The sequence below is a fragment of the Chiloscyllium plagiosum genome, chromosome 48, assembly GCF_004010195.1.
Source record: "Chiloscyllium plagiosum isolate BGI_BamShark_2017 chromosome 48, ASM401019v2, whole genome shotgun sequence".
Taxonomy (NCBI): Eukaryota; Metazoa; Chordata; class Chondrichthyes; order Orectolobiformes; family Hemiscylliidae; genus Chiloscyllium; species Chiloscyllium plagiosum.
The window spans coordinates 6,111,446-6,125,230 of record NC_057757.1 but is presented as its reverse complement, the minus strand read 5'-3'; the positions used below and the strand labels follow the sequence as shown (position 1 = coordinate 6,125,230).

General features: G+C 45.6%; 1 protein-coding gene across 1 annotated transcript in view; it reads right to left on the bottom strand.

Moving 5' to 3' along the window:
• Positions 1–1,626: 1,626 nt before the first annotated feature.
• Positions 1,627–13,785, bottom strand: part of LOC122544398 (zonadhesin-like) — a gene marked incomplete at its 5' end in the record, with an annotated part of 87,552 nt that continues 75,393 nt past the window's right edge. Inside the window, 5 exons of the mRNA XM_043683645.1 lie at positions 1,627–1,950; positions 2,771–2,861; positions 5,356–5,463; positions 6,730–6,840; positions 13,214–13,352. Coding sequence (XP_043539580.1) covers positions 1,812–1,950; positions 2,771–2,861; positions 5,356–5,463; positions 6,730–6,840; positions 13,214–13,352 — 588 coding nt within the window. The remainder of the gene's footprint in view (positions 1,951–2,770; positions 2,862–5,355; positions 5,464–6,729; positions 6,841–13,213; positions 13,353–13,785) is intronic.

The window sequence follows — 13,785 nt, the reverse complement described above, 5'->3', positions numbered from 1 at the left end:
GTGCGGGGGGAGTGGCATCGCTGGTACAGAGTTGGGGGTGGTAGGAGGAAAGGCTTTGAGTTACCGTGTTGGACAGGTTGATGAAAAAAACTGGATTTCTACCAAAGAACAATTGACCTTCTCAAGCTTTTGTTGTCAGGCCTAATAGGCACAAACCTAATGGAGTGCTTTATCGGTCGGGGCACGAATGGAGATTTTAAAGAGCTACTTGGCTCCTAGAGATCATGGTGGCCATTGCTTTACCCGCAGCCTACGATTCCAGGATCCTGTCTTGCGAGCCCGAGTGGGGTCATGACCCACGAATTGGGAAACGTATCTCTGACCGGGCAGTACTCCCTCAGCACTGGCACCTCAACCATCACCCTGGGCTACGTGCTCCAATCTCAGGGAATAGGACTCACAGAGGAAGGGAGGAGCTGTTTGTGTGCCCAGTTCTGATGTTTTGATGATGTGCCCCAACACAACGTGGAACAATTCTTCTGTCTTTCAGCAATTCTGGAGAGCCAGCTAAGCGGAGGACTCATCAAAGACTGTTGAACTTTGAACTTTATTTTTCTAGTTTATATTGAGAAGGACTTTAATGTTAACTATTATTGTATTTCTTTATTTTTCTACTTATTCTATGAAGTTAAAGCTTAACTTTTAAAACTTTGTTTCTTTTATTACTAAGGGTTTTCGTATCAGAGTACCTTTGTACCTAAAATGGTGCCAAGTATTGGCGACATTATACACATTTCACTGTGCTCCTGTACTTGAGTACATGTGACAGTAAAATCTAAAACCTAAACCTGAAAGTTCCACTTCAGTTGCGCCACTGACTGAATTGAAAGAAGACACAGGCTGAAATGCAAAGATTGCATTGATTCAGCATCAACAGAACAGGCAGTGAGTACAGTCAAGATTAGAGTGGCGCTGGGAAAGCGCAGCAGGTCAGTCAGCATCAAAGGAGCAGGAAAATTAACGTTTCGGGCAGGAGCCCTTCACCAGGAGCTAGTTACACTTGGGTCCAAAGATGCAAACAAACAAACCAGAGAATTCAACTGGATTTATTTGTGCATTTGTCGACAGTGGGATGATCTGTTAGAGACGTCACATAGAGTCCATTCAGTTCCTGCAGCCAGATCCACCATTCAGTGAGATCATGGTTGACTTGCAACCTAACTCCAAATTCATCCCAGATCCCTGTATATGTTCATGGAAATGCAATCCCAGTTTCACTCTCGAGGAAGTTGTGCCTCTGATCTTTAGACTGCACCCACTGCGATGGTGGGGGGTGGTAAGGAAGGGCAGTTTGGATGTGCACAGGCACTCACACAAAATGCCATCATTAGTCAGGGATCCCTGAGCTCTCTCAGGTTGGCATACCTTGGCAAAAGTATGATATGAATCTGAGTTAATAGTAGTTTGCCAAGTGCTTGCTACTTTGTTGAAATGGAGGTTTTAAAGGTCTTCAGAGCTAGTTTTCAAATGGCGACAATCGCTTTATAAATCACTAATATCAAATATCTGGTCAGCATGGACGAGTTGGACAGAAGGGTCTGTTCCCATGCTGTACATCTCTGACTGCCTAAGTGCCATCTGCACCTTAGCATCAACCTAGAACACACATTCAGACTCACACACTGCTGCTTAGCATTTTATAATTTAAATTAAGAGAAACTTATGATGTTGTTCTAATCGCAACAACCTGTATGATATATCCCAGGTAAGGAAACGATAACAAACAACATTTTCAATAATTCACACCGGACACAACTTAACGTGCTTAAAATGTACAATTTCGAATGAATTTGCAGTTCAGTCCCGGTGGGTTAGTAACTGAAACGTGGATTTGATATTCCACCGTGACGTTGATCATCTTCAATTTGCCGGATTATTTCTTTCAAATCGATGTCGCTGCTGAGGGAGCTAATGTCACTCGTTGTATCACTTCTCTTTGATCCTCTATTCCTGTTTGGAAAATAAACACACCCACAGGGTTACGCTGAAGCAGATTAGAAACATTGCTACCTTTTGGGACCATTCTACATTGGAGGTACTCCACAGATGATCTCTTTCTTGATCTGGGAAAGACAGATCGTGCAGAGGCTAAACTATGTCTTAAGAATGGGTGAAGTAGAGGAGTTAGTTGAGAATAACTCCATCCTCCAATAAACCCTTTTTAACAAAATTTGTGGCAGATTATTAACAGTCCAGACAACGATACCGGTCCAAGGATCTGTTCATTGAAAACTGGTTCTTCAGTTTGTGTACAGGAGACTGTAAGAAACTATATATTTGCAAAATTATGTAGAAGTTACTGATGAATGGGAGGCGCAGGTTGAAAATCTTTGGCAAACGAAGCAATTGGACACATGAGGAGAAACCTCTTTATCTAGTGAGTGGTTGGGATCTGGAATGCACTTCCTGAGGGTGCGGTAGAGGCAGACTCTATCAAGGCTTTCAACTGATTATTTAAAAAGACAGAATGTATAGGGTTACAGGGAGAAGACAAGAAGAATGGCATTAAATGCGTTGCTAGTTCAGGGAGCCAGTGATAGCCCCTGAAGGGCCAAATGGTCTCCTTGTGGGCTGTAACCGCTTGGTAATCCTGGGATGTAACTGAGGGTAACCCATAGACTGGGCTGAATCCATTGCTGAGGTACTGTTGAGGGCCTCTCAACATCAAAGCTGCAAGCGTTCAACTCCTCAGAACAAACGTCTCAGGACTGAATAAGGATGTCAGACTGGATCATTTTATTCTGGGGTCAGTAAGGTTGTGACTACATACCTGCAGCAGCAGAAGTAAATCAGCACTGCCCCGACAATGAGGAGGACCACAGCAACCACCACTACCGCAACAATGATGACCTTGGTAACATCTAAGAAGAGACAAAATAAAATCTGTCAGCACTGAGTAGCACTGAATGTTTACGGAGCCTGGAATTTCAGGTTCATAATACCGCAATGGAATACTTCTGAGAACAGTCACGGTGCAAATCTGTGGCAACCACGAGAGTTAAAAGGGTCCCTGTTGTCAATCAGCGAGCTGTCCTTGCTTGTAGCTGCTGTCCTTGTGTCCCTGAGCTGCAAGGACTGATAGGTTCTGTTTCCACCACGTGTCGCAGCTCCCTACTGAATAATGTTAGCCAGATGACACAGATAAATTATTAAGTCCTATAAATAAATCCATTGGAGCTCAGTGCAAACCCAAAGTCTCCTCCACCACTGTGGCCAGCTGCTCTACAAAGATTTCATAGGATGGATTCGTTAATTGTATTGCCTTTTGTGCAAAGAACATTTTGGACGGCAGAGGTTGCAAAGTACCTGTAGGTCATTCGTGCCATGCTGAGCCTCTTACCATCTTTTCTCTACCATCTTAATTAACTCTCTTTCCTTCTTCAGATTGGCTTGTCCAGCTTCCCATTAAAAGCAAATATACTACTGAATTCAACCCAGTGGTCCCCACCATTCACATTCTGACATTCGGGTGCCTAGAGTCATACAGCATGGAAACAGACCATTCGGCCCGACTTGTCCATACCGACCAAATATCCAAAATTAATCTAGTCCCATTTGCCAGCATTTGGCCCAAATCCCTCCAAACCCTTCCTATGCATGCACCCATCCAGATGCCTTTGAAATGCTGCAATTGTACCAGCCTCCACCACCTCATCTGGCAGCTCATTCCATACACGTACCACCCTCTGCGTGAAAAAAGTTGCCCGATTAGGTCCCCTTTTAAATCTTTCCCATCTCACGTTAAACCTATGCCCTCTAGCTTTGGATTCCCCTACGCTGGGGAAAAGACCTTGTCTATTCACCCTATCCATGACCCTCATGATTTTATAGATGTGTATAAGGTCAGCCCTCAGTCTCCGGCACTCCAGGGAAAGTAGCCTCCTGCACCACTCTCATCTCGACTCTGATCTCCAGCATCTGCAGTCCTCACTTTCGCCTCTTGGGCTTCTTACACCTTTCTACATTTTTAGGTAGATCTGACAGCAGCTCTCTGGGTAGGGAGATTTTCCCTGAATTCCTGATGGTTTTCCTGTGAACTCTCCCATACTGACAATTCTGCTCTTCCCAACATTCTCTCTATTTGTACATGAGTAAAACTCATCATCACTTTTAAAGATTTCTATTAGGTCACCCCTTGGTCGTTTTACAAGAGAATAGAATCCCTCCCTCTCGAAATCTCAATTAATTTGGTTCAGATTGCCTTTTCCCAAAACCATCATCGAATCCCCGCAGTGCAGGGAGCAGGCCATTCAGCCCATTAAGTCTGCACCGACCTTGTAAAGAGCAGCCCATCCCATCCACATAACCCTGCACTTACACCAAGCCCACACATCCTGGACATTGCAGACAACATAGCAAGGCCAATCCACCCTAACCTGCCCACTTTGGACTGTGGGAGGAAACCCGCACAGGGGAGATTTGCAGACTCCACACAGACAGTTGCCTGAAGGTGGGATCGAACCCGGGTCCCTGGCGCTGTGAGGCAGCAGTGGGGAACCACTGTGCCACCACCCCTCCCCACAGCCTGTATCTCCAGCCTAAGGTGTATTCAGTCAGTAGAACTGAGCACAAGTGGACACTTACTGGGGGTGCTCAGGAGACGAGAGTCAGAAGGGTATGGAGCGGTAAGGCTGGAGGAGGCTACTGAGACAGTTATGGGGCAGGAACAAGATAAGGAGGGATATCAAAGCACGGACAAGGATTTCAAATATGACATGTTCCTGGACTGGAACTGAACTGGGTCAGCGAGCATGGGGCCTGGGAAAGGTACTGGTGCCCTTGGGTTAGGGAACACTTGAGGTTTTGGTGAGTTGGCATTTACAGAGGGTAAGAAACAAGCTTGATCATCTTGAGGTACGAGTGGCACAGTGGTTAGCACTGCTGCCTCACAGCACCAGGGGCCTGGGTTCGATTCCAGCCTCAGGTGATCGTCTGTGTGGAGTTTACACGTTCTCCCTTTGTCTGTGTGGGTTTCCACCCACAATCCAAAAATGTGCAGGTTAGGGTGAATTGGCCATGCTAAATTGCCCTTACAATGTTCAGGGGTGTGTAGGATAGGGGAAATGGAATGGTCAGGGTGGGATACTCCTTGGAGGGTCAGTGTGGACTTGTTGGGCCAAATGGCCTGTTTTCACAGCATAGGGAATCTATGAGGTGATTGGGTGATCTGTAAGAAAACCAAGTCTAGCATGTCTAGAATTTTGTATCTAACCCATCCATGCTGACATGATCCTTTGTTCTGATCTGGTCACTCAATCACTGAGACTTAATCGTGAGGTGGAGTTAATCCTTTTATAGTATTCTCGATTCTGTGAAGATACTCAATGTTTTAAAAACGGCACACCAAACCCTTACCTTCACATAAGTCACCGTCATACAAAGCAGGACATAAGCACTCGTATTTGTCTTCATTCTGGATGCAAGTGCCTCCGTTCTTACAGGGGCTTGATGCACATGTACCATCTGAGGAGGGAATGGGACAGTTAGCTTAGAAACCAACACTCCAGTCTCTGTGACGAAGGAGCATGTGGGGTCCACCAGCACGGTACAGGCCCTCTGTGATATAGGAGGGCTCCTCAGGTACTGGTGATACCAACGTCACACCCAGAAATGAATTTTAAGTTTACTGCAGCCTTATGATTTTTCAGGTTCACAACCCATACCAGGCATTATCTAAACCAGGGGTTGGGGAACCTACGGCCTTGTAGGCCATTGCGTGTGGCCTTTTGACTGAATCCAAATTTTGCACAACAAATCTTTTATTAATATGTTTTTTTTGTCCTTTATTATTTTTATTTTAATCTTAAAATGAATGTATTTAAAATGCCAGAGAGTAAAAGAAAATTCAACAAAGTAATCCTCACAGACTGACCGCCACAATTAAAAAAATGTGAATTTTGAAGAATATATAATTGAAGTTTCTTGGATGCGGCCTTATTAGATTACGACTAACATAATGTGGCCTTCCAACATGAAAAGGTTCCCCACCTCTGCTCTATACCATTGACTTTAAGAAGAGTGGAGACAAACCAAGCACACATTTCACTCATGCAGGTCAGACACGGTGAATTAACCAGGGACGATGTGATTAACTCAGAAAGATGACCGCGTGTTATCATACTGTAAGCTGACTAGACAGTATTTCCAACACGTCACAAGATGGCGTTTCAGCAGATTTGCCCTGAGGCCATTTGTCTCCTCATGTCGGACTGCTGGCTCTTTATCCCATTGTTCCCATTACCCATTATAGGAGCACCACCACCTTCAGGTTCCCCTCTAAGCCACTCACCTGGAAATATATTGACCATTCTTTCACTGTTGCTAGGTCAAAATCCTGGAACTTCTTCCCTAAGGGCATTGTGGGTCAACCCACAGCAGGTGACTGCAGTGGTTCAAGAATGCAGCTCACCAGCAAGGGGCAACACGCAGATGAGTTTTTACAGGTCCTCATTCCTGTGACTAACTTTCAAATCCTGGAATTTTTTTGAATTGAATTTAAATTCCGTGCTGGGATTTGAACCCACAAGCGTTAATCTGGGCCTCTGGGTTATTGTCCAGTGGCACTATCCCCATCATAAAACAAACTCACTGTGTTACAAAATTCTGCCTCTTTTGTTCATTATCTTAAGTCATCTTTTCTATAATGCGCCCTGCCATGGGGAACCAATTTCCCCAGATCTAGCTTGGTCAGAATCTGAAGAGACAGCAAATAAAAGTAAAACAACGTACACTCGCAGTATATTCCTGTGAAGGATGGAGAACACACACACACAGGTCCATTTATTGTCGCCAGACATGTGCCACCATTTTCACAGAAATCTGCCGAACAGTTAAGCCCCACTGTGGAAATAAAAATGGACAATAACATAATTAATCAATAAAACATGTTAAACATTCACCTCTCCATACCCCATCAAAAAAAAAAGATATGTACGTGATCGTTTGAGCTGATGACATTTCAATTTGAAAATGTTTCAATGGGATCATGTTGCATGTTCTAATTGACCCTTAACCTCTATTGTCACGCTGACTTCCATTTTCCAGAATAAAATGGTGTGACGAGATTAGACAAGTTAATACCAAGTTGGTACCAAGGCTACAGTAAAAGCATTTATCTCTACCAAAATGTGTGTGGTTTGACAGATCGGGCTTGTTTTCCTTGGAGCGGAGGTGAGATAATTGAGGTGGATAAAGTCGTGAGGGGCAACATAGGGTAGGGAGGGCAGGAACTTCTTCCCTTTGAGGGAGGGATCAATGACAAGGAGGCAAGGATTAGGATAAGGGGCAGGAGGTTTGGAGGAAATGTGAGGAAACTTTCTTTTTCACCCAGAGTATGGTGGAATCTGGAACTCACTGCCTGTAAAGGTTACACAGGCAGAAACCCTCATTATAGAGTTGTACAGCACGGAAGCAAACCTTTTGGTCCAACTTGTCCATACCGGCCAGATATCCTAAATTAATCTTGCCGTGTTTGCCAGCACTTGGCCCGTATCTCTTTCAACCCTTCCTATTCATGCACTCATCCAGATGCCTTTTAAATGCTGTAATTGTACCAGCCTCCACCACTTCCTCTGGCAGCTCATGCCATACACATACCACCCTCTGTGTGAAAAGGTTTCTCCATAGGTCCCTGTTATATCTTTCCTCTCAACTTAAACATACGCCCTGTAGTGTTGCATTCCCCACACTCCAAGGAAAAGACCTTGCCTATTTACCCTACCATACCATTTAGAAGGTATTTAGGTATGCACTTGAGATGCCAAGGATTGGAAAATGGGATCAGAATAGTTAGCTGGTTGCTTCTGACCGGCAAGACACAATAGGCTTTTTCTGTGCTGTAGAGGATTACATATGGGGGATTTAGACGTGTACCTGTGACAGTTTAAGATTCTGAGGGGAATTTTCCCGTCCTGGGCAAGTCAAGAATCAGAGGTCAAGATTAGAGAGAACTGGATTCAAAATAAAGGGAAGGGGATCTAGTTTAGTTTGGGATTATGGTTGGCACGGACTGGTTGGACTGTAGGGTCTATTTCTGTGCCGTGTGACTCTATGTTTCACCCTGGACAGGTAGTGTCTAGAACTTAGAAGCATTGCCAATTCCTCCACCTCCGCTGCATCTGCTCCCAGGAGGACCAGTTCCACCACAGAACGCACCAGATGGCCTCCTTCTTTAAAGACCGCAATTTCCCTTCCCACTTAGTTGATGATGCCCTTCAGTGCATCTCATCCATGTCCCTCGAACCCCACCCCTCCAACCGCAACAAGGACAGAACCCCCTGGTCCTCATCTTCCACCCCATCAATCTCCATATACATCCCATCATTTCTGCCACTTACAAACAGACCCCACCACCAGAGATATATTTCCCTCCCCACCCCATCCATTTTCTGTAAAGACTGCTCCCTTCGTGACTACCTGGTCAGGTCCACGTCCTTTAACAGCCCACCCTCTCCTCCCGGCACCTTCCTCTGCCACCGCAGGAATTGCAAAACCTCCGCCCACACCTCCTCCCTCACCTCCATCCAAGGCCCTAAAGGAGCCCTCCACATCCATCAAAGTTTCACCTGCACTTCCACACATGTCATTTACTGTGTCCGTTGCTCCTGATGTGGTCTCCTCTACATTGGGGAGACAGGACTCCTACGCACGGAACGCTTCAGGGAACATCTCTGAGACACCCGCACCAATCAACCCCACCGCCCCACGGCCAAACATTTTAACTTCCCCTCCCACTCTGCTTGGAACATGCAGGTTCTGGGCCTCCTTCACCGCCACTCCCTCACCACCCGATGCCTGGAGGAAGAGCGCCTCATCTTTCGCCTTGGGACTTCCAATTTTATGGCATCAATGTGGACTTCACCAGTTTCCTCATTTCCCTTCTCCCCCACCTTACCCCAGTTCCAACCTTCCAGCTCAGCACCATCCTCATGACCTGTCCCATCTGTCCATCTTCCTTCCCACCTATCCTCCTCTTTGACCTATCACCTTTACCCCCACCTCCATCCACTTATTGCACTCTCAGCAACCTTCCCCCCCAGCCCCAACCCCCTCCCATTCATCTCTCCACCCCAGAGGCTCCCGGCCTCCTTCCTGATGAAGGGCTTTTGCCCGAAACGTTGATTTTCCTGCTTCTCGGATGCTGCCTGACCATTTGTGCTTTTCCAGCACCACAATTTTGACTCAGAATACAGGGCAGGCCATTTTAGAGTTACATGAGATGAACTTCATCACGCTGAGGGTGGTGAACCTTTGGATGTTTCCATCCCAGAGGGCTGTGGAGACTCAGTCGTTAAGCATATTCAAGACAGAGGTCGATAGATTTCCACATCTTAAAAACACTGAGGGTCACTGAGGTAGTGCAGGTATGTGGCGTTGAGGTAGGATATCAGCCCCAGAGTCATACAGCATGGAAGCATACACTTCGGTCCGACCAGTCCAGACCAAACATAATTCCAAACTAAAATATTCCCACAGAACAGGCTCAAATGACTACTTCCTACTCAGATTTCTTATGTTCTTACATTCTTATTTAAGGAAGACAACTATACAAAAAAACAACTGGGAGCGTTTAAGATCCAGAACACAGAATGTGGTGGTGAAGGATTAATAATGGCTTTCCTTTAGGGAATTGGTTAAACACAGCTGGGAAAGGACAGGGAGTAGCTGCATAATACATACAGAGAGCTGGCATACACATTATGGGCTGAACGGCCTCCTTCTGGGCTGTAGCCATTCTAACATTCTGTGTTTGAAGACCACGAGTAGAGGTCATGTTTGCAAGCTGTTAATGGTTCTCATACCTACTGTCAAACTACATTAACTTTCCACATTAAAATGGCATGAGGAGGATAGCAATAACTACAAGTGAGATACAAAGGAGAAGACATAAAACAGATTGACTCGGATGGTACCTAAGCTTAGAGGTTTATTGCTAAAGGTTGAACAGGCCAAGTCACTTTTCGCAAGAAAAGAGAGGGGTGACTTGACGAAGAGCTCTAAAACGATAAAGAGATTTCAAGAGGCTAGTGGATGTGAGATCAAAGCGAGGGGCCATCAAAACAAGATTGTTGATGGTGAACCCAGTGGGGGATTCAGGAGAAATGTCTTTACCCAGTGGTTAGTGAGAGTGCGGAATGGGCTACCACAGGAAATAACTGCAGTGAATCATAGAATCCCCACAGTGTGAAAGCAGGCCATTCAGCCCGTCGAGTCTACACCGACCCTCTGAAGAGGTTCCCACCCTCTTACCCTATCCCTGTATCCCATTTCCCATGGTTAACCCGCCTAGCCTGCACATAACTAGACACTATGGGCAAGTAAGCAACCTAAGCTGCACATAGAGTCATAGAGATGTACAGCACAGAAACAGACCCTTCGGTCCAACTTGTCCATGCCGACCAGATATCCCAACCGAATCTAGTCCCAATTGCCAGCACTTGGCCCATATCCTTCTAAACCCTTCCTATTCATATACCCATCCAGATGCCTTTTAAATGCTGTAACGGTACCAGTCTCCACCACTTCCTCTGGCAGTTCATTCTATACATGCACCACCCTCTATGTAAAAAGGTTGCCCCTTAGGTCCCTTTTAAATCTTTTCCCTCTCACCCAAAACCTATGCCCTCTAGTTCTGGACTCCCCCTCCCCGGGAAAAGACCTTGTCTAATTATCCTATCCATGCCCCTCATGATTTTATAAACCTCTATAAGGTCATCCCTCAGCCTCCAATGCTCCAGGGAAAAAAGCCCCAGCCTGTTCCGCCTCCCCCTATCGCTCAAACCCTCCAACCCTGGCAACATCCTTGTAAATCTTTTCTGAACCCTTTCAAGTTTCACAACATCTTTCCTATAGGAGGGAGACCAGAATTGTACGCAATATTCCAACAGTGGCCTAACCAATGTCCTGTACAGCCGCAACATGACCTCCCAACTCCTGTACTCAATACTCTGACCAATAAAGGAAAGCATACCAAACTCATCCTTCACTATCCTATCTACCTGCGACTCCACTTTCAAGGAGCTATGAACCAGTACTCCAAGGTCTCTGTGTTCAGCAACATTCCCTAGAATCTTACCATTAAGTGTATAAATCCTGCACTGATTTGTGCAGCACCTCACGTTTATCTAAGTTAAACTCCATTTGCCACTCCTCAGCCCATTGGCCCATCTGATCAAGATCCTGTTGTAATCTGAGGTAACCTTCTTCACTGTCCACTACACCTCCAATTTTGGCATAATCTGAAAACTTACTAACTATACCTCCTATGTCCACATCCAAATCCATGTGGGAGGAAACCGGATCACCTGGAGGAAACCCACACAGACACAGGGAACATGTGCAAACTCTGCACGGACAGTTGCCTGAAAGCGGAATCGAACCCGGGTCCCTTGGGCAGCAGTGTTAACCAAAAAGTCACCGTGCCGCCCATGAAGGGTGCAGGTATATTGAAGGCAAAGTGGATAAATGCATGAGGGAGTAAGGAGTAGACGAATACGATGTGGGGGTGAGACAATATTGGGTGGGGCATCAGATCAGCATAGACATCGACCAGTGGGACAAACTATCTGTTGCTGTGTTGCATACTCTCTGTACATAGCACAGCAGGGTCATGTCAAACATTCTTCCTTTTGATCTGAGGGTTAGCAGTGTGACCATCAGGCTGAACGAGTCTTTGACCTTCCAGAGCTGGGGCTCAGTGTTCTGACTGTGCTGTGTGATGACTTAGAGTCACTCGGGAGCACAGAAATTGGGTATTGCTGAAAAAAGACATACTTTGTCACAGCTTTTCAACTTCAGGACAATTCACAAGAAGTACCAACTACAAAGAAGGGCAACATCTATGATGCATGAGACAAGATTATTGATTGGTTGGTGAGAGAGTATGTATATTAACGATTTTTGAGAAGACTTGTAGCTCAGATTGATGATAAGTCTGTAAGTTAGCTCGCTGAGCTGGAAGGTTTGTTTTCAGATGTTTCGTCACCATAACTAAGTGACATCATCAGTGAGAGTCGCCGGTGAAGCGCTGGTGGTATGTCCCATCTCTCTCTATTTATAGGGCTTGGTTTCTTAAGGTGGGTGATGTCATTTCCGGTTCGTTCTTTCAAGGGAAGGTAGATAGGATCTAAGTTGATGTGTTTACTGATGAAGTTCTGGTTAGAATGCCATGCCTCTAAGAGTTCTCACGCATGTCTTTGTTTCGCCTGTCCTAGGGTGACATCGCCCACCTTAAGAAACCAAGGCCTACAAATAAAGAGGTGGGACATACCACGATCATTTCACTGGAGACTCTCACTGATTATGTTACCTAGTCATGGTGACGAAACGTCTGAAGACAAACCTTCCAGCTAACTTACATACTTAGAATATGTACATGTCAAGTTTCCCCCTTTAAATCTGTATTCTTGCAAAATGTTCTGATGAGTGCAAGATGATAAGCTTGAATTAAATATGTCTTTTCTTCAGCGTCGTGAGAGACATAGATAAGGTAGGAGAGAGACAAAAAGATGTGCAGATGCTGGAATCTAAGATAGACCAAGCAGGAGGCTGGGAGAACACAGCAAGCCAGGCAGCACCAGGAGGTGGAGAAGTCAACGGTTTGGGTGTAACCTGAAAGAGGCTTACACCGAAATATCGGCTCCTCCACCTCCTGATGTTGCATGGCTTGATGGATAGCCAACAGCTTTTCCATATCAAAGGGGAGTCTAAAACTAGGGGTTGTAGGCTTAAAGTGAGAGGGGAGAGATACATAAGGGTCCCGAGTGGCAATCTTTTCACACAGAGGTGGTGAGTGTCTCAAACGGGCTCCAGAGGTAGTGGTGGAGGTGAGTATAATTTTGTCATTTAAGAAACATTTGGACAGGTACATGGATGGGATAGGAATGGAGGGATATGGACCAATGCAGGAAAATGATTAATTGTGAAAACTGGGCAGCATTGTCATGTTGGGCTGAAGGGCCTGTTTCCATGCTGTGGACCTCTATGGCTTGTCTTTCTTAGGCTGATGAAACACATGACTGACACCCGCGGAGTGAATCCTAAACCATATGTGTCCAGCCCACTAAGGTGAGATACTTATCCATTTTGCAATTGATGTTGTAAGTTGGAGACCATCTTACTAGTATCCATTCAGCCAAAAAAAACCGTTGTTCCCCTGTCATTGATTCTCGGATGAAAGGCTGATCCTTCGAGATGAACAGCCATCCTTCCTTACCTAAGACGCAGGCCCTGTTGCCGTTGATGACACTACACGTTCTGTTCTCTGGGCATCTCATGCTGAAGCACCCAACAGTTTCTGTCATGTTACACGTGCAGTCTTCAGAGCAATCGTCTGTGACAAACCTTTCACCAACCTGTAATTCAATTAAAACAGAAATCATTTGGATGCGGAGGCTTTCGGAGAGGGATTCAGATCAGGATTACCAGGAAGTTTGGAGGGTATTAGCCATGAGGAGAGATTGGACAAACTTTGAACAACAGAGGCTGAGGGGTGATTAGGTAGAAGTTGACAACATTGTCGATAGAATGGATAGTTGGCGTCTTTTTCCCAGGGTAGAAACATCAAATACTAGGGGGACATAGGTTTAAAGTAAAAAGGGGAAAGTTTAAAGCAGATGTGAAAGGTAGGTGCTTGGAATACACTGCCAGAGGAGGTGGTAGATGCAGATACAACAGCAACGTTATTGGTCAGAGTATTGAGTACAGGAGTTGGGAGGGCCTGTAGAAGGGCCTGTGCCTGAAACGTCGAATCTCCTGTTCCCTGGATGCTGCCTGACCTGCTGTGCT